Below are 21062 nucleotides of genomic sequence, written 5' to 3'. Positions count from 1 at the left end.
GGTATTTTGTTTTATTTCACATATTATCCATCAAGATAATTCTTTTTTTTACATTTTCAATTTGTTAGAACATTTATTATTGAAAAAATATTTAAAATCTTGTTGGCATATTATTGTCATGTAGGTATTTTATTTTGGTTTGTAGTTTTTTTTGTGTGGAAATTTTGGTTTGTAGTTTTTTTGTGTGTGGAAATTTTGGTTTGTAGTTGAGCAATGGCAATTTCTTGTAGGGATTTTTTTCTAGCTTATCATGCCAATTTTCTGTAGGTATTGTTTTTGTTTTTCAAGGGTCACCAAGTGTTGCTACAAGAACCCATCAGAAAAGGTCACTAGGCGCACTCATCTGGGCGAGTGCCCATTTGATGCGTTCGCTCGTATCGAACGTGTTAGTTTGCGAGGATGATTTGCTCATAGTGAACCTGTAGTTCATTCAGTCTGTGACCTGCTCAGATCGAACGTTCCCTAGATATCTGGGTCCTTGTTTTTCCTGACGGCACATGCTTGTAGCTGCAGGTTTTATTGCACACGTTGTCCTGCAAGTTCAGAGCGTGATTGGAGGCGTGTCAGTATGTCACGATCCGTCCGGGGCCGAGGGGTATTCCTGGCCACCCGAGGGAAATCTTGAAGAGTTTCAGTCGTAGCTGCTCACCAAAAGCGATGCTCCGGAATAATTGAGTCGTCCTTCTGTTTGTTTGTTTGTTTGTTTTTGCTTCGTCAACATTTGCTCTCTGCCGCAGCCCGCTTGTGTTCAATTTCTCCACTTAATTACACGCACTCTCCCTCTCCACCGGCCTTTTCTTCTCTTCCTCTCGTCTCAGGGGAGACTCCGGGAGAGAGCGAGAGCGTGGGAAGGGGCGACGGGGGAGCTGCTCGTGCTCGACCGGCATGGCGAAGGAGGGCGTGGAGGAAGCCCTCCTGCTCGCGAGCCGCGCGACGGATGGCGGCCGCGACGAGGGCCTCGGGCTGGGGGTGCGCGACGAGGTGAAGAAGCAGCTGTGGCTGGCCGGGCCGCTCATCGCCGGCGCGCTGCTGCAGAACCTCATCCAGATGATCTCCGTCATGTACGTCGGCCACCTCGGCGAGCTCGCCCTCGCCGGCGCCTCCATGGCCAGCTCCTTCGCCACCGTCACCGGCTTCAGCCTCCTGGTACGTGCGCTCACACCACCACAGTTTGTAGTTACTCCGCTCCACTCGGGGCATTACACGACTAGTTTGTAGTACTTACGTACGTAGGCTCAAGGCGGCTGAGCCTGGAGGATGGAATTTCGTCCGGGTTCTAGACCTCCGGTACTGCGTTGATAGTTTGCACAAAGAGATCATCGGCCGGGTGTGCCACAACACTAGTGATCTTGGTCTAGCTCCTCCTAAGATCAAAGTCCACGCACGGTCATTGTTGAAGCGTGACCCTTCTCCTCGTGTAGAGGGTCGGAGATACAGTATGTTTTCTATAGAAAATGTCTGTGTCTAGAGTACTATGATGGTGGCCTGGTCTATGCGCGTTGCTGTCTGCTTTAGGACTTTCCTCTGTTTTGGGCGACCACAAAGGTCAGTCATTCTCCAATATTTGTTCATTCAGTTGCTATCTAAACGAGAACCAGTTGAGGCCATTTCAACAGCACCGTGGTATTTTATAGCTATATTTACTGACAGATGCATCCACGTGGTACACGCACATATTTGTCATATCTTGTCATCGTCCAAAGTTTTTTATTTTTGCAAATCTCGGTCCCTCCACCAACTAGAGATACACACAACAACATGACGCGCAGGCTGCAAGATGCAACCAAAATATCAAATACTCAACGGGAAAGGCACTCAAAAACAAAGGACGTGGATAGGCAGCGCGGGCGCTAGATGGAGTGCCCGAGCATACCCTTTATATTAGGAAACCTATGTGCCACGTCATCCTACTATGTTAAAAAAGGAAAGTACATGAGCCTGCAACCTCACGCTGCCTCAGTCAAGAGCCCACGCGCATTAATTTTCGGGTTTTAAAATTTTTAAAAAGTTATAACTTTTGATTCGAGCATCCGAATCAAGATCCGTTTTCACCGTTGGGTTTGTCGTGATGAGCTCTTCAAAACTAGATCCCATATGGGTAGGTTTGGTCAAAGTTTATTTTAGAGCAACTTTGGGTGTTATAGAGGCAACTTTAGTGCTATAGGAGAGCAACTCCTTTTTATTTCCTAATATGACTAACTATGAGTCGGGAGTCCTTCTAAATTAGTTACTATGACCAACAATGATTAGTTTCACCTCTAAGTTGCGCTATAGGGAAGCAACTCCTTTTTTGCCTAGCAGGACTACCAATTAGGTTGGTTTGTGTAAAAAGAATGAGAAAAATCACACGAAACATGAGGTAGTGCTACATGCAAGCAACTTCACTGCACCACGTGCACATGTTAATTTGCTAACATTATCCTAAATTGCCCATCGTGGCTGCTCATTTGTCTATAAATACTATGGAATTGCCTATCATTGATGCCTAGTTGCCTGCTATTGGTAATTAGTTGCCTACCATTGATAATTAGTTGCCTACATATATTGTGAAGTTGTTTATCATTGTTTTTCTAAGTTGTCTACAACACTATAAAGTTACCTATCAGTGATGCTTAGTTGCCTGTTGTTGGTAATTAGTTGCCTACCATTGCTGCTCAGTTGCCTAACTTTATAAATTAGTTGCCTAGATATAGTGTGAAGTTGCTTACCATTGCTTTTCTAAGTTGCCTACCACACTATAAAGTTGCCTACCGGTGATGCTTAGTTGCCTACTATTGGTAATTAGTTGCCTACCATTGCTGCTCAGTTGCCTAACTTTATAAATTAGTTGCATACATATAGTGTGAAGTTGCTTATCATTGCTTTTTCTAAGTTGCCTACAACACTCCAAAGTTGCCCACCGGTGATGCTTATATTAGTTGCTTGCAATTACTATTTCAGTTGCCTACAATACATAGCAAAGTTGCATATTAGTGTTGCTAAGTTGCTCATCTATGAAACTAAGTTGCTTACCATACCTAAAAGTATTGTAAGCAACCAAGGATGTCATTAAGCTACTCGCTAGTCATAGCAACAAGCTTAGTATAAATGTAAGCCTACCTCGAAAAACTAAGTTGCCAGCAATACTATAAACTAGGAGGCGAAACTAGTTATGATAGAATACTTACTAGTTATGGTACGAAACTTAGAGGTGAAACTAGTTAACTTGGTAGTCATGATAACCAACTTTGAAGGGGTCTTCGATGATTAGGCAGTCATACTGCACACACTAACAAGAAGTTGCTTTCATATAACACTAAAATTGCTTCCTTAGCATCCAAAGTTGCTCGAGAAAAAAAGTTAGTCGAAACATACTCATATGGGATCTAGTTTTAAAGAGCCCGTCGCGGGGAACCTAGTGGTGAAATCAGATCTATTTCGATGTTTGGTTCAAAAGTTATAGCTTTTTGAAAATTTAAAAACATAAACTAAATGCATGCACGTGGGATCTTGCTGATAAGTCAAGGACGAGAAGGCACGCGGAAACGCTGTGACCATGTGCTTTTTCCTACGCTTTATGTCCTTCTATGGGCCCATTGGGTTGATTTTATTTATACTGTCGATTAGGGGACCACGTGAGGGAGGGAGACAGGGACAAGAGCGTGCGCTCGAAGCGACGAACGAGCACAGCTGCGCGTTTAAGATTTCGATTTCAGGAAAAACAAATGAGTCGTTGTTGTGCGTCTAAGTCGAGTGAGACTTTGCCATATCTGCCTTGTTTAACGAAAAATAAACCTAAACCAACCAACTGGATGTCGATCGCCCTGATGTGCGCCACGGGCTCCAGGTTTTTTTTAGTCTAAACACGCTTCATTTATTGCTCAAATAAGTTCATAGGGATACAAGAAATGTTTGGATGGTTCCACGTGTGAACACCAAATCATAGGTGCAAAGCCCAGATGTCGGCCATTGAGATTCTAGTCAGCAATCTCATTTTCATGACTTCTTTGCACCCTTGCCTCATTTAAGGAAAGAGCGGCCCATTGACAAAACTAAATACATGGATCCGCGGAGAGGAGCCCTGTCATCGCCACCTCCCTAATGAGCAATGGCGGCGATGGCGAGTGGGAGAAGAGGTCATAGAGAGTTGCGAAGCTGAGTTCACTTTTTTTAAACGCAAAAGTTTGCATCTTGATGTATGAATAGCAAAGAATGTGCAGTACAAACCCAAGAAGAACCACAACTAAGAGTAGAAGGCTACGCACCTAAGTACTGGGATTAAAAGGTACATCTCCAAGCCCCGTAGCGCTTTCCGGCACCCACAGCCTAACATCCGCCTAGACCGTGTCGAGCAGGCTAACGATGTCCTAATGCGCACCTTCGAAGAGAACCGCACTGTGATGTTTCCAAATCCGCCAGACCATCAGCATAGTCATCGTTGACGTGCCTTTGCGCACGGCTATAGGGGCAGAGTGGTGGCCTCATCTCACCAATCCGTGAACCTAACTCGACGGACGGGTGTATTGATTGGATCTAGGCAAGGACCTCGTACCAAATGGTGCACAAGAAGGGGCTCCCAATGAGTATGTTGTTCATCGACTCATCCTCTTGGTCACACAACACAACACATGGGGTGAGGGGGCCGTGCCTAGAAAATCTCTCCGCCATCCAACTGTCCTAGTAAGCAATGCGGATGAAGAACTTAACGTGTAAAGGAGCCAAAGTCATATACTACTCCGTCCCATTAGTATAGTTCCTTATTGTTTTTTATATAGCTCACCATTCATGCCTAATGCTAAGTCAAATAGTTCTGCTTTGTGCAACCACAATGGTCAGTGATTCTCTATTTTTTTGCTAATTCAATTGACGAGGGCCAGTTTACACCATTTCAACAACAAAGATGGCACTCTATAAATATATTACTCACAGATGCATCAACAGGGTGCACGCACTATATCTATAGTTGACTAAAGTTTTCTTCGAAGAAAGAAATCTTTTGCAAATCCCAGTGTCTTCGCCAACATGGATATATTACTGACATATTTTTTTTTTCGAAAAAGGGGACAACCCCGGCCTCTGTATCAGAGTGATGCATACGACCACCTTTATTAGCAAGCAAAAAGGTCCAACAAAAGTCTTAAAGTCCCAAACAAAAGATGCTCACAAAGAGCTAAGGAAAATAAAGCCACAACCGGCTAGTAAAAGCAAGATAGGAAAACTAATTGCCTATCCTATTACATGACCGCCATCCAAACCGGTTGAAAATAGCCCGTGTTACCATCTCCCATCGGATAGATCCAGTAACAAACGCTCCGTGGCCTCCGTCGAACTGAGTAGCGACCACATACGGATCAACGCAGTGGCTCGGAAGTTAACTTACAAAAAATGAGTATTTGTTGTTCTGTTAAAGACCAAATCATTTCCGCATTTCCAGATAGCCCATAATAAAGCACATACTCCTACACGAACGTGTCTCGCTGTTTGGGGCTCAATCCCATCCAACCATGTCCCAAATAACGTGTTAATATTATTCGGAGGAGTAATATTGAAGGCTATGTGAACTGATTGCCAAAGAATCTTTGCCAAAGGGCAATCAAGAAAGAGGTATTTGATCGTTTCATCTCGGTTACAGAAGCTACATCTAGTGGATCCATTCCAGTTGCGTTTAATCAAGTTATCCTTAGTTAAAATGACTTGTTTGTGTACAAACCACATAAACACTTTAACTCTCAAGGGAACTTTGACATGCCAAACATGTTTCGAACTAGGAATAGAGCTAGAATTAATAACATCCAAATACATGGATTTGACCATAAATTCTCCATTCCTAGTAAGCTTCCAACACAACTGATCGGGACATTGAGAAAGTTGAACATCCATCAATCTTCTCACAAGATGGAGCCAAGCTTCCCAACGGTTGCCGGCTAGCGCTCTCCTAAAATGGATATTTAGAGGCGTGGACTGACATACTGACTCAACGGTTGCATCTCTCCGTTGAACAATACTATAGAGAGAAGGATATTGAAGCGCGAGGGGCGTGTCCCCTAGTCAAGTATCCTCCCAGAATCTCGTAGAAGTACCGTTACCGACAACAAACTTGGTCCGATTAAGAAAGACCGATTTAAATCTCATCAGTCCTTTCCAGAAAGGCGAATCCATCGGCCTCACTGTCACCTGGGATAAAGTTTTGGAATGAAGGTACTTATTACGCAGAATCTATGCCCATGTGGCCTCGGTCTCTCCAGCTAACTTATACAGCCATTTGCTAAGAAGACATTTGTTCTTCACCTCAAGATTTTTGATTCCTAGACCCCCTTGGTCCTTCGGTAGACAGATAATGTCCCATTTAGCTAGTCTATACTTCCTCTTCAGCTCATCACTTTGCCAGAAAAAACGGGACCGATAGAAATCAAGTCTTTTCCGAACTCCCACTGGTACCTCGAAAAAAGACAAAAGAAACATGGGCATGCTTGTGAGAACCGAATTAATGAGAATTAAACGGCCTCCATATGACATCAATTTGCCCTTCCAGCAACCCAATTTCTTCCCAAATCGATCCTCAATGCACTTCCATTCTCTGTTTGTTAGCTTACGATGATGAATTAGTATACCTAAATAAGTGAAAGGTAAAGCCCCCAATTCACATCCGAACAATTGCTTATATGCCTCTTGTTCCTCATTGGCTCTTCCAAAACAGAACAATTTGCTCTTGTGGAAATTGATCTTTAGTCCGATCAATTGTTCAAATAAGCATAACACCAGCTTCATGTTTCTCGCTTTTGCCAAGTCATGCTCCATAAAGATGATTGTATCATCGGCGTACTGTAGGACAGAAACACCTCCATCAACTAGATGAGGTACCAAACTACCTACTTGGCCAGCATCCTTAGCCCTCCCTATTAGAATCGTCAACATGTCAACTACAATGTTGAACAGAATAGGTGACATTGGATCTCCTTGTCTCAGGCCGTTATGTGTTTGGAAATAGTGACCTATATCATCATTCACTTTAATTCCAACACTCCTTTTTTGCGTGAAAGATTCTACCTGTTGTCTCCAGGCTTGATCAAATCCTTTCATACGCAACGCTTGTTGGAGGAATGGCTATTTGACTTTGTCGTACGCTTTTTTGAAATCCACTTTGAAAACAACCCCATCTAGTTTTTTCGTGTGGATTTCATGGAGCATTTCATGCAGGACCACCACCCCTTCTAGGATGTTTCTGTCCGGCATGAAAACAGTTTGGGACGGACGCATCAACGGGGTGCGCGCTCGTATATCTGTCTTTGAACAAAGTTTTCTTTGAAGCAAGTAATCTTCTGCAAATCCCAGTGGCTCTGCCAACATGATTACACACAATAATAATATCACAAAGATTGCGAGATGCAACCAAAATACCAGCACCAAATACTGAAAAGGAAAGGTACCCATAAACAACAAGGTCCGTTTACGTCTCAGTCAAGTGAGATTTTGCCCTGTCCGTCTCGTTTCCAAATAGTGCAACTTCAGTTTAATGAGAGAAAGACCTGGATCAACCAGCAGGATGTCAATCGCCATAATTTTATCTCCCTGGTCAAAGAATGCCCTCCCCAGTGGGTTTATCAACCTATACTTAGTACAGAAATGGGCTCTTTACAAGAAAGAATTGCTTCTACTAAAAAGGATATATAACTTCGATCAAGCAGTTTATGTGCGTGCAAACTATTTGATCGACCTAGCCCTGCCACAACATTTGCTTTTTTAGATGCTAGTATCATACTTTCCAGAGGATTAGCTTCCAAGAGTATTTATGCAGAGTAAATCCTTTAGATTCAATGTCAACTATGTTACAACCTCAGATCATTGGCAACAAACATTATGAAACTGCTCAGAGAGTTGAGAAAACTTTACAACATTACAAAGAACTTAAGGACATTATTTTTATTTCTCACTCCCTCTGTTCCTTTATATAAGGTGTATTTGTTTTTTCAGAAGTCAAACAAGTACATGTTTGACCGAGATTTTGGAAAAAATATATCAATATCCATGATAAGAAATTTATACCATTTGATCCATCTTGAAAAGTAGTTTCATATTTTATCTATTAGTTATTACATATATTGTTATTTTGTTCTATAATCTTGGTCAAACATTTAAATGGTTGACTTGCACAGAAATTAATACACATTATATTCTGGAATGGAGGGAGTATTTTGACAATCCATGATACAAAAAAGATTAAAAAAGGGTTCAAGGATTGTTAAATTTAGATATAGGATGCTAGAGGAAGAATATATGATTCAAGAGGAAGACTAAGAAGAGTAACATGAGGCCCTAGAAGATGAATACATGATCCGAGAGGACTACTGAAAAACCCTGGAAGAATCTAAATATGAAATCGTACAAGACAAATGCAAAAGCAAAGCACAGCCGCCACCCGGGCTACAGCTATGAACACCAAACCAGAGGTGCAAAGCCCGAATGCCGGCCATTGAGGTTGAGGTCAGCAATATCATTCTCATGACCTTGTGCACCCTTGCCTCGCCAAGGTAAGAGCAACTGCTGAGACCACTACATACATGGATGTGCGGGGAGGAGCCCCGTCATTGGCATCTCCTTAATGGGAGTAAATAGCGTAAAACTACTACTTTACAGGCTAGGGTTTCGAAAAACTACCGGTTTTTAATTTTTCTCAGATAACTATCAAATCAGGGGTCGGCTGTTTCGAAAAACCCAAATTGCCGAGTGCTTATCTATTGACCGTGATTATGATAGGTCGGACCCACACCTAAACGAAACGTTAGTTTGACTGTTTGTTTGACCTTTAGCTGACATGTGGGGCCCACATGTCAGTGTCTCTTTTCATCTAGTCATCTTCTCCTCTCTGCCTCCCTTCTTCTCCTCCACTCTTCCTGCCAGCGAAGGAACTGCCATGGCCGCCGGCCACACTGCCCACGCCGCCGTCCTATGCCAGGTCCGGCTGCCGCCCTATGCCACGTCGCTCCCCCCCTCCGCGGTTGCTGCTAGTAGGAGCTCGCCGGAGCCCCTGGCGACAAGGAGCTCACAGGCCCGAACGGTCTCGTTCGTGGCGGGGGTCGTTGCTGGGTGCGCCGTGGGGCTCCGGCTCGGGTCGCCGCACCGCCGCGCGCCATTGGGAGCCGCCTGGAGCGCCGCCAGCCATGGGGCTCCGGCTCTGGTCGCCATGCCGGAGCGCGCCATCGGAAGCCGCCTGGGGCGCCACCGGCCATGGGGCTCCGCTCAGGTCATCGCGCCGCCGCCCCGCGTGGGGAGCCGTCTGGGGGTCGCGGCCCGCCATAGGGCCACTAGGGCTCGCTGCCCTCCATGGGGAGCCGGCGTCCTCGCCAAGCGCAGAGGCGGCCACTGGCCCGATGGCGTTGTCCAGCACTGGTCGACGGCGGGTGTAGAGAAGCAGCAAGGCTGAGGAGCGGTCGGGGTTGATCTCTGGTGATCGCCGGTGGCGGGCGGCGGGCGGCTCGCCGGCTAGAGGAGGCGACATCGCGAGCTCCGGGTAGACCTGCGTCAATGGCTGCCGTGATGTGTGGCAGGGACCCAATTGCTTTTTTACAAACTTACAGGGACCTGATTGCTTTTTTAAATTTGTGTGCAGCCCCACCCCTAACGGTCAAACAAACGGTCAAACAATCAGAGCTCCTGATTGCTTTTTTAAATTTGTGTGCAGCCCCACCCCTAACGGTCAAACAAACGGTCAAACAATCAGAGCTCTTACACGTGGGGCCCGACTGTCATAACCACAATTAATCGTAAAGCACTCGACGATTTGGGTTTTTTGAAACAGCCGACCACCCATTTGGTAGTTATCTGAGAAAAAATTAAAACCGGTAGTTTTTTGAAACCCTAGCCTGTAAAGTAGTAGTGTTATGCTATTTACTCCCTTAATGGCGAGTAGAAAAAAAGAGGTCACAGAGGGTTACCAAGCGGAGTAGTTATAATTTAGTGAGCGCTAGGTGTCGTATAATGCTAACAGTAACACCACCGGAAAAGAAAAAACAAGGTTCTATGTGGACGGATGTGATGGATTCTTTTTTCCCCTGTTGCAAGTTTAACAGCTAGCCCTCGCATTTCCTACCACCTTGATCAGCTTGGAATGGCGAGTGCACTGGACACCCTGTGCGGCCAAGCATACGGAGCCAGGCAATACCACCTCCTCGGCGTCTACAAGCAGCGGGCGATGGTGATCCTCACCCTGGTCAGCATCCCGCTGGCCGTCGTGTGGTTCTACACCGGCGAGATCCTGCTCCTGTTCGGGCAGGACCCCGACATCGCCGCGGAGGCCGGCACGTACGCCCGGTGGATGATCCCGGCGATATTCGCCTACGGGCTGCTGCAGTGCCACGTCCGGTTCCTGCAGACGCAGAACATCGTGTTCCCCGTGATGGCCAGCGCCGGCGCCGCCGCGGCGTTCCACCTCCTCGTCTGCTGGCTGCTCGTGTACGTCGCCGGGATGGGCAGCAAGGGCGCCGCGCTCAGCAACGCCATCTCCTACTGGGTCTACGTGATCGTGCTGGCGGTGTACGTGCGGGTGTCGGGATCCTGCAAGGAGACGTGGACGGGGTTCTCCACGGAGGCGTTCCGCGACGTGCTCAGCTTCTTCCGGCTCGCCGTCCCGTCCGCCCTCATGGTCTGGTGAGCCTGCTATATTTATTTTACTCTTCCTGAAGTTGCCAGATATTGATCACACAAACAAAATGATGATGATGGTGGTGCAATTGCAGCTTGGAGATGTGGTCGTTTGAGCTCATAGTGCTCCTGTCAGGCCTTCTTCCCAATCCAAAGCTGGAGACTTCGGTGCTGTCCATCAGGTGCTTAATGGCAGACCCAAATTACCACATTTTCCCTGTTTTTTTCCGGCTGAAGAAAAACATGTGCATTGTTTGTTCTTGGCAGCCTCAACACCGCTGCCTTCGTATGGATGATCCCCTTTGGCCTCGGCTCGGCCATAAGGTAGTTCGTACTGTGCATGACTACCATACGACTTGTGCGGCAGCCATGCTCATCTCTGTTGATCTCTATCTGCTGATCATGCAGCACCCGTGTCTCAAACGAGCTCGGAGCGGGGCGGCCCGACGCTGCCCGCCTCGCGGTGCGTGTCGTCGTCTTCTTGGCCATGGCGGAAGGACTGGTCATGGGGTTGGTGCTGATCTGCATCAGATACGTCTGGGGGCATGCCTACAGCGACGTGGAGGAGGTTGTGACTTACGTTGCCTGGATGATGCTCATCATCTCGGTCTCCAACTTCTTCGACGGAATTCAGTGCGTCCTTTCAGGTACAGATTATCAACATCTTTTCGCCACAATAGCATGCAAAACTTTCATCGTTGCGATTCAAGTTCGTTGCTAGATGATATTTACTACTCCCTCGATTTCATATTAGTTGTCGTTGATTTAGTATAAATTTGTACTAAATCAGCGACAACTAATATGGAACGGAAGGAGTACTCAGCACAGAAACCAGAAATCATAGACATGCCTGCGTTTGAAGCAAATATAAGAATGTTCTCCTGTGATGTGCAATGCACTATGCAGGGGTGGCTAGAGGCTGTGGATGGCAGAAGATTGGTGCTTGGATCAATCTTGGTGCCTACTATATTGTCGGCATCCCCTCGGCCTACCTCATAGCCTTCGTCTTGCAAGTCGGCGGGACGGTACATCAAATGATAAATAAATAAAAATCCCTTTTCCTGCCCTGAATTTGTAGTGAGTTCATATGTGCCAGTGGTTTTTGAGTGACTGATGCTGTGGGTTTTATCGGTGAACACGAACAGGGACTTTGGCTGGGCATCATCTGTGGCCTGATGGTGCAAGTCCTGCTGCTCATGGCCATCACGATATGCACAGACTGGGATAAAGAGGTATACATGCAGAGATGGATGAATGCTTAGCAGAGATGTCAAATTTGATATCACTGAATCTAATTATGAGACATATATCATATGCTGGTAGACTGAAACTCTGAATTTTCTTTTTCAGGCGGATAAGGCAAAGGACAGGGTATTCAGTTCTTCTCTCCCAACAGATTTCGCAACTGAAGACAGTGCAATCTAGAGTTCTAGACTACTAAGCAAACAAGCTAGGAAAGGAAGATGACGCAATTCCATCCAGGCTAGCAAACTAAACAAACTAGGCTTTATGTGCTATTCCATGCAGCCTTCATATCGAGGATCACTATATAAGAAGTACTGTTCTTCACCTGAAGTTTGTGAACGTTTGTTCATGTCTACAGCTTGGTGAAGGACAAGAAGAAAAACATGGGGGAGTGGTCTCATGATGAAACTGCCTCCAGCTACTACTACTATTGCGACCCCAGCCAGAACCAAACCCACCACAGAATTTAACATATTGTATCATTTGTATGGCACTGAGCAGTAGAACTAATAATTGAAAAACATTCAGGATAAGTTACCATCAAGTCAGGCCCACCATTGTGCGCTATAAATTAATGGTTTGCAGTTCCAAGAAACACAGGATAATTTCCCAAAATCTACGATTGTGCGCAACCATTGTCTGGACGAGGTTTAGGGTCACTCGCCAACTGCGAATGGCTCAATGAAGACTCCGACGAGTGGATTTTGTGACTCTGGTATCTTGGGTCCCATCATCCCTCATCCTTTTCTTTGACGGTGCATCATCCCAAACCCTTGCAGATACTTCCTGTGATCGGCCATGGTGTGGTGAAGCATTTGCCTTAAACCAGAGCACTGCCCTGTTTGCCCAAACGTTGGAGTTTTTCCATATAAAGTCAGCCTTCCTCGTCCGTGCAATTACCATCATATCTTGATTTTCACTTATTCCAAGCTTCTTGCAAATAATGGCCAGGCAACATAGAAGAAGATTACACTTGTCGGATTTAAGAAGAGGAAAATACTCGGTGCCATATAATCGTGCATATTTCCATGTCTCTCTTGAATTCTCCACAGATGGATTGACAACATAGGTTCTGCAGACTCTGCACAGTGAAATGAGAGTGTTCTTCGTCATCTGATGCCAAAGGCATGCTCCTAGCTGAATGAGTGATGCATGTAGTCCAAAACAAGCACGCAGGTATAAGTTTACAACATGTAGCCTGTATAAGCCAAGTCCTGCTCATAAAGCATCTGACACATTCCCTTTGCATCGCCGAGGCCTTTGAACTCATACAAGAAAGGGGCCAAGGTGTTCCTGTAGGCCGACTTTGTCTCATATATAAGTTTTAGGGCCTCAATGCATTTCTTATCTGGCTTAAACCCGGTAAGCGGAAAGTCAATGTTATAAAATCTGTAGAACATACGTGGAATGTGCTTAGCAACTGCATTCATGTACTCCCTCCGTCCAGAAATACTTGTCGAAGAAATGGATAAAAATTGATGTATCTAGAACTAAAATACATCTAGATACATCCATTTCTCCGACAAGTATTTCCGGACGGAGGGAGTAGTTCTCAGGTGACTTACTGAACAAGCGGAGTGTACTGGCCGATATGTATGCACATGCAGCAACATACTGATCATCTTCAATGCCCTCTGGCCTGACATATGGGTCTGTATAAGTATGACTTCCCCCAAACGGTCTTGTTGTCAAAGTATTCATGTCTATGTCAGCCGAAGCTGCACACGGGTTTTTAACAGGAAATACATGAGACACCATATCAAATTGTCTCATGTTCCATGCTAACAACATGATATTTGCAGCTCTTCTTTCTGTCATTTGATGAGTTAACCCAGCAAGTACATCCTTACAGAGCTCCAATAAGTCGCACCCATTTAACCTGCGTAGATGTATGCTCGGGAGATCTGTCAGACAACTGTCTCTCCAAGCCTTTTCTCTGACTCCTCCTGGGTTCAGGGTCATGTCATTATCCTCCGTTAGCTCATCTCTCATAACGAGTGGAAAATTTGGGACAAACTTCTTATCAGGATATTCTGGAAGAGTGATATCAAATGTGGAAGCGCTCCTTGGTTGAAGTGTGGCAAGGGCCGAGCGGTTTATTACAGCAGCTCGAATCATTTCTTCCTCATGAGCTTCAGGCGAACCTTTGTTTGAGATCGGCCTCACAACCTCCTGATTTAACATAAGAAAACAAAGTAATAAAGCTTTGAGAAAATAATAATCTCATAAAAGTGAATTATTTGTTGAAATACGCACGTAGTAACCACACTCCAAAGTTAGCAATAGATGTTAGCCTTCTATATTATGTTAAAAAGAAGTGGAGTATTACTTAGTAAAGGCCCCACATATCATTAGGCAACTCAATTACTTTTATTTGGAGGAAAGGTCAAAATGTTAACAAAAGTGTACATGAACATGGCTTTGCAGTACTTCATAGCCTTGACCCTTGAAAGTCAAAAGTGAAGAATATAAATGTTATGGGCAAACTAAGAATGGCTCATCGTGGGCTGGGACTCAACTAAACATGGTGTCATCAATGAATCACCATTGGGGTAAAACTAGAACATCAAGTTTACTTAAGTCCCACCCTATAGCAGAAATTAGCTTTTAGGCACCGAGACAAAAAGAAATTTTTCAATGTTTTCTCGTCATGAATAATAACAAACAAGAAACTGCTAAACCTGACAACCAGCTGGACTTAATGGCTTGGGGGCATATAAATATAAATGACGATGATGACATGGAAAGCATATCTTTGGAAAACCGATGGCGTTAAAGGAATTAGCACTTATCCAGTGGCGGTTCATGTAATCAGTGGTTACTCGTGTTAAGTTCTGACTTACTTTGTCATGATCGATTTCAAGCATCAACAGAACTCTCAATTCCCAACAATGTAACTTGAGTTTCAATTTGCATGAACAGAATACGATTCACAGGTTAGTAAGTCTGGAACTAACAGTATACTCGTTGGTCTTTCTCTATCACAGTATCTGTCATCGTAATGACAACGCGTTCAATAAACATCAGCATGTCAAACCCGGTGCCCTACTTGAATCAGGTCAAACTATGAGTTTTCATGTTTAGTGAGTTCCTCCAATATTACGAAAATGGGATCTGTCCAATATCCCTACGGTAGAAAATAAGGCATGGAGTAGAACCTGATCATGCCTCCGCAGCAAACTCGGGCGGTCCATAACTATCAAGTGTTCCGAAATGCAGAGCCTGAATAAAGCAGCAGGAAGCCGAAAAATGTCAGGACAAATAAATTAATGACACTACTAATAGAATTTGGAAGATGCAACTCCCACAACACCGACCGTACCCTTGAAAAAAGATAATGTCACTACTGTAATCACAGTCCACAGAATAATCTTGGCATTGGCATGAAGAAAAGAGTGTATGTAACTTATTTGCACAACGCTCGCTCTGGATGCGAAACTTATCACCATGAACTGCAACCGAGTCCCAAATCTTAGAACATCGCAAATTCGCAATACGCCAAACAATAAAATTGATCTGGGTACAAAAAATTGCAGGCACGGAGACAATGCTCCCATCTCTCCATAGAAAAAGTAAAGACTGCTCCCAGCTCGACAATAGAAGAGAAAACCTCGAGAGAGAAATCAAAATCCATGGCAAAAGCGAGAGGCGGAACGCACAATCCCTTGATTTCTAGACGCACCGAATTTCTCCCCTCCAATCACCTAAAGCTGCGGCAACGAATCAGCCCCCAAAATCTTAGATCTACGGAAACACTAACGCCCACACGGGTGAGCGTTACCCAACTCGTCCACACGCCTCGATTGTCGTCTAGTGCCTTTTGCACGAATCTTGGCATGAAAATGTTGATTTTGTGTGCCACCTAGGACGGGGCTGGTGTGTGGGCGTTGAAGAGTTTGCCCACACGCTAGCACCATGCTGTTTGCCAGCTGCGCTGTGTGGGCGAACTGGTTTCTGCCCACACAGCCAGCCACCTAGTTCATGCGCGTGTGAGCGAACTACTTTTCGCCCACACGACACTCCTACGTTGCGAATGGCAACTGCAGTTAGACGAACGTGGCAACTAGGTAAACACACATGGCAACTGTGATTTTTGCTAGACGGCAACTGCAGTTGCGCGTACGTGGCAACCAGATAAACACACATGGCAACTATGGTTGGACCACACATGGCAATTAGGTAAACACACATGGCAACTACTGTTTGACCATATGTGGCAAGTAGTTAATCACACACGACAACTATAGTTGGACCACATGTGGCAACTAGGTACACACACATGGCAACTACTGTTTGACCATATGTGGCAAGTAGTTAATCACACACGACAACTACTGTTTGATTACACGCGGCAACTACCATAAATTAGACATGGCAACTACAGTTAACCAAAACAGATAGAGTTGCCATGCTTTTACAACTACACTTGCCATCCCGGATAACTACATCTGCCAACCAGGATGGCAACTAAATCGTCATCCCGCGGTGTACCTAACGTAGTTGCGGCAGAACGTGTGGGCATTTTTGTTTCGTGCCACACGCGCGGGCTGGAGATGAGTAGTACTTGTTGGCGTGTGGCACAAAGTAGCCGCGCCCACACGTGTGGGCAATTCTAATATCCGCCCACACACAGCCCATGTGGGCTGCCTCCTGCTCACACCACACACGGTGTGTGGGCGCATGTTGAATATGCCACACGTGTGGCAGTTATCGATGTCCTAGATCTAACTTCCCGGAAAGAACTCCAGAGCGCCCAAAAGATAAAGCGGAAAATGAAACAAACAAAGGATGCGAGGAAATATTTTTTAGGGAAACCAGGGAGAAGGATTGGGAGAAGAAAGGATCGACATTCTTACCTAGAACTGAACCATCACACGAAGGGACGCTCGAAGGAGTGGTAGAATGGTTTTCCTGCCCCCCTCCTTTATTTGCCCCTTCCGTCACTGCCATTGTGACACGAAGGGACGGAAGGAGGAGGGGTTTAAGGGAGGGAAAGCGAGGAGCCACATTGCCACGGGCACAAATGGGAAGGGTTTAATGCTGACAGCGAGCAGGAGTGCCTACGCACTCGATCTGTGAGTGTCCGCGTCCGAGAAGCAGGGTATCCAGATTTGCCTGCCTACGATCCATGGCGTGGCTCCATCAACGACTTGGTACGGCCCATCTACAACCCCTTCAAGACAAGACCCTCGCGAGGCGGGCGACGTCAAGACCTCCTGAGGGAGCGGCCTCCCGGGCTGCCTCCTGAGGAGCGGAGATTTCTATGCAAATGCCCAACCTCATGAGGTTGGGGTGAAGCAAGCTATGACGACCAAGGCCAGGCGGGCGCCATCGGGCATAGAGGAGCAGGTTTCCTCTTTGGTGCTAAGGAGGCAAGCGCAGGCGCGGGGTCCCGAGGAATCAACTGTCGGATTCGGGGTTCTGCAGACCCTTGAGAGGTTCGAACTCTGGGGTGCGTGCGAAGAACTCGTCCTCCCTAGTCTGCCCGCTCAACGATTCCACGGCGTAGCTCGATGAACCCAACGGACAAGGGACACAACAGTTTATCCTGGTTCGGGCCACCTTGCGGTGTAATACCCTACTCAGCTTTGTGGTGGATTGCCTCGAGGGGCTGAGGATGAACTAGTACAGTGGAGGAACATCCTCAGGAGGTGAGGCGTTCTTGCGCTCGATGAGCTGGTGGGTGTGAGGATGGTCTGAATGAACCGTCCCTCCTATGGTGGTGGCTAAGTCCTATTTATAGTGGCCTTGGCCCTCTCCCCAAATGTAGGCGGGAAGGGATACCACAATGGCCAAATTCGATGGGGGACAACTAGTACAAGCTATCCTGACAAAAGTAGTCTTCCCTGCAAAAGCATCTGGTGGTGACGCCGCGGTGGGCTCCGCGATGACCTCCGTCCTGTCGTCCTGGCGGTCTTGGTCTTGTTGCACCAGAATGGAAACCTTTGCTTGATTCCTCGGGACTCCGCGCCTGCGCTTGCCTCGATAGCACCAAAGACGAAATTGGTACACTGCGCCCGCTGGCGCCCGCCTGGCCTTGGTTGTCACGGCTCACGTCATATGAACGTCGCGAGGTGCATCTTGCATAGATATCTCCGCTCCTCGGGAGGCCGTCCCCCAGGGAGGTCTTGGTGTCGTCCGCCTCGCGAGGCTTGGCCCCTCGCGAGGGTCTTGGGTTGTTGTTGAAGTTGGGCCATACCGGGCCGTTGACGGAGCCACGCCATGGGCCGCATGCAGGCAAGTATGGGTACCCCCGTTCCCAGGACGCCGACAGTAGCCCCCGGGCCCAAGGCGCGCTCGGACTTGGCGTCGAGGCAAAGCCAAGGGGCAAGTGCGGAGCGCCGCGGGCCCCAACCGCCTGCGGCCTTGGTTGTTGCGTGGCGATTGATGGGATGTGGGCGCCCCCACTTCCCCACTCGGCCTTGATATTCGCCGGGCTCAGCGGCCACCGTTGCCAACACAGCTCCACCTTCATTGCTTGCCGCATGCTCCCTTGGCTCCTTCGCCTTCCTGAGAAACAGCGGCTCCCTTCCCGGATCTGACGCCGGCACTGGTCCTCCCCTGTCGCTATGGCACAACGGTTGAAGAAGAAGGGGAAAACCTGTGCTTCGGTCGAACCTCTGCCGGCCTTCGAGCCCGCCCTCGAGCGGTCGACAGTGATCAATCAAGAAAGGCTGGACAAGATCCGTCCGGTGCTCGCCGCCAATTCCAATGAGTGGAAGGCGACGGTGGTTTGGCCTGCTTCCCGGGCCATGGTCGACATGGAAGCCACTGAGATCCCCATCTACCTTCACGCTCTCTTGGCTGGCCTGATCCCCCCTTTCTCTGATTTCTTCAACGCCATACTCTCGCATTACCAGGTCCTCACACTACATCTGGATCCTCAATCCATCATTCTCCTTGCCGTCTTCGCCTTCGTTTGTGAGGCCATGGTGGGCATTGCCCCTTCCGTGGCCTTGTTTCGTCATTTCTTCTCGCTTCACCTGGTCGACGCTTTCCAGCGCTCGGGGTGCGTGGCCTTTTAGGCCGTAGCAGCGACAGCCGGGTCGGGCACCGACTTTGAGCTCTCGCCAGTTGTAAGTGGATTCCGGAAGCGGTGGGTGTTCGTGGATGTCGGCGTGCTCAACTCTCTGCTCTTGCTTCCACGGGTGTCGGCCGTACCCAACTCTGGCTGGGGGCATGCGAAGCTCATTGACCATCGGCTTGCCCACGTCTGGCGCAGGCTGGCCAGGTTGAAGAAGCTTGGGTGACGGCGCCCATGGTGGTGAAGGAGTTCATCCGGTGCCGCATTGCTCCGCTTCAGCGTCATTCCCGGCAAATGTGGGCCTTCACTGGCAGCAGGGACCCCATGAGGCTTCATGTGCCTGCACTTCCTCCCGAAACGCTGCGCACGGTGCTCGAGCTCTTGATGGGTGACCCGGAACCAGCCATGCTCCTGGAGGAGGGCTGCCTCCTGTACTATTGCTCGAACAAGGAGGAGTTCGTGAGGTAGATGCCCCTTTTCAACGAGTGGGGGTTGCGCCCAGCCGGCCTTGAAGGACCCCGCGAGAACCCCATCCTCGTGGTTCCTATACCCGCCTTCCCCGCGGCGCGCGCCCCAGAGGCGGATGCAGGGGGCGAGTGCCGCCGAGTGCCGCCGGGGCAGCTGCCAAAGAAACGACGCAGCCCGGCGCTCCTGAAATGGCAGCCCCCGAGGCTCGGGCGAGTCGTCCTGAGGGGGCAGCCGAAGAGCTGACGTGGTCCGAGGCTCCCGAGGTTGCTGCCTCCGAAGCTCGGGCAAGCAGTCCTGAGGTGGAGGTTGGGGAGCTGGCGCAGTACGACGCTCCCGAGGTCGCCGTCCCCGAAGCTCGGGAAAGCAGTCCCGAGGTGGAGGCTGAGGAGCTGGCGCAGTCTGACGCTCCCGAGGTCGCCACCCCAGGGGCCCCGCCGAATGCCCCAGACGCTGACGGTCGCGCTCTGGGTTTCGGCCAGCTTCGCCTGAACCTCGAAGCAGTCCGTAAAGAGGAAAGGGTCTCCAAGTTGCAGTGGTGACACCTACCGGCCGCTGAAGCAGAGGAAGTACATAGCCATAGACGAGTAAGTACCTTATCTTCACGATTTCCTGCGTATTGCGTCCTTTCTTGACAATGGCTCTTCAGGATCCCTTCGGCTGCAACGGCGAGATCTCCTAAGAAGCGGCCTCCACCAGTCCTTGGCTCGCCCCTGGTCTTGAGCCCCCCACGTCGGACCACTTCGCGAAGCGCAGGGCCTGTCCAAGAGGCGGACGCACTGATGGGGGGGTCTTAATCCTGCGTTCCTGTCGCCCCTCCTTCGCGGTTCGGCCCGGGGTGCGGAAGGCGTGCCGAGGGCTCCTCCATTGGTCATCACAGGTGGCTGGGTAATCCCAGCCTTGGCTTCGTCTTCGAGTAGCGGTGCCACGCCACCCAGCACCTCCGCCGAGGCCCGAAGGGTGGCGGGGAAAGCACCGGCCTCCAGCCCCCGCTAGGGGCAGGCGGGCCATCTCAAGCTTCCCCAACAACTCCCGGCTCAAAGGATGGGCCTGGCCATGCGCTGGAGCTCGCACGCAGGCGCGGTGCTGTATGCCACGAGCTTTTCCGGGAGGCGATGGGTGCGCTAAGCCGGCTCGGAGAAGAGGTCGCCGATGTCGACGCCCGCCTTGAGACGGAGGACCTTCGGCTGGCGCATGAGTGGCACCAGTTGAAGGTGGCCATCAACCTCGGTCATCTTCAGCATGAGCGCACCAGCGTGAAGGCAGCGGTGTCCCTTGCGACCTCGCGCGAGGCTTGTGCCCGGGCCTTGGAGGAGGCTAGGGCGGCCGACCACTGCCGCGAGGCTGCCGAGGAGCATGAGCGGGAACTCCAGGCCTCGAACGCTACCCTTGAGCAGCGGATTGAAGCGGACAGGGCCGTCTTGGTCGCGTCACTGAGGGAGCGCCTTCTGAAGAGAAGGAGATCCATAAACGCGAGGACGCATTGGTGCTGGAGGCCTTGGAGCGCAGCCTGGAGCTTGAGCGGCTGGAGGTGAGGGAGCGCCAGGTGGCCATGGCTGAGGACTCCGTCATCGCGCAAGAAGCCAAGATCCAGGAGGAGGTCGATCGGAGGGTGGCGAAGGCTCGCGCGGATCTTGCCGACGAGCACCGCCTGAAGCTGGAGACCCTAGAGGCCGAGGTCGAGGGCAGGACCGCCGCCCTTAGGACAAAG

General features: G+C 48.8%; 1 protein-coding gene and 1 long non-coding RNA gene across 3 annotated transcripts; one reads left to right on the top strand and one right to left on the bottom strand.

Moving 5' to 3' along the window:
• The first annotated feature begins 710 nt into the window (after positions 1–710).
• Positions 711–12472, top strand: LOC123165308 (protein DETOXIFICATION 16). Of its 2 annotated transcripts, XR_006482924.1 has the most exons (9): positions 711–1146; positions 10079–10623; positions 10713–10799; positions 10885–10941; positions 11026–11264; positions 11524–11642; positions 11763–11849; positions 11968–12099; positions 12221–12472. XR_006482924.1 is itself a non-coding variant. In XM_044582936.1 (8 exons), exons 1-8 carry the CDS (start codon positions 886–888, stop codon positions 12040–12042), a joined length of 1470 nt encoding a protein of 489 aa, XP_044438871.1. In that variant the 5' UTR covers positions 711–885; the 3' UTR covers positions 12043–12472. The 2 variants fall into 2 exon arrangements, 1 of the variants encoding a protein (XP_044438871.1); XM_044582936.1 differs by having other exon boundaries at positions 11968–12472.
• A 952-nt stretch (positions 12473–13424) lies between these two features.
• LOC123165309 (uncharacterized) lies at positions 13425–15735 on the bottom strand. The gene is made up of 3 exons (XR_006482925.1): positions 15185–15735; positions 15021–15084; positions 13425–14034 (listed from the first exon to the last, which is right to left on the bottom strand). It is a non-coding gene; the product is annotated as an uncharacterized lncRNA (long non-coding RNA).
• Between the last annotated feature and the right edge of the window lie 5327 nt (positions 15736–21062).

The sequence above is a fragment of the Triticum aestivum genome, chromosome 7D (genome assembly GCF_018294505.1).
Source record: "Triticum aestivum cultivar Chinese Spring chromosome 7D, IWGSC CS RefSeq v2.1, whole genome shotgun sequence".
Taxonomy (NCBI): Eukaryota; Viridiplantae; Streptophyta; class Magnoliopsida; order Poales; family Poaceae; genus Triticum; species Triticum aestivum.
Note: the sequence above shows the minus strand (reverse complement) of the source record. Positions and strands in the feature narration are given on the sequence as shown.

Excerpts from the sequence above, each read along its gene's own strand:
- LOC123165308 (XM_044582936.1), top strand. The coding sequence starts at position 886 with ATGGCGAAGGAGGGCGTGGAGGAAGCCCTCCTGCTCGCGAGCCGCGCG. Across the intron at positions 11,265-11,523 it reads AATTCAGTGCGTCCTTTCAG|GGGTGGCTAGAGGCTGTGGA; the intron begins GTACAGATTATC and ends TGCACTATGCAG. Across the intron at positions 11,850-11,967 it reads GCACAGACTGGGATAAAGAG|GCGGATAAGGCAAAGGACAG; the intron begins GTATACATGCAG and ends TTTCTTTTTCAG.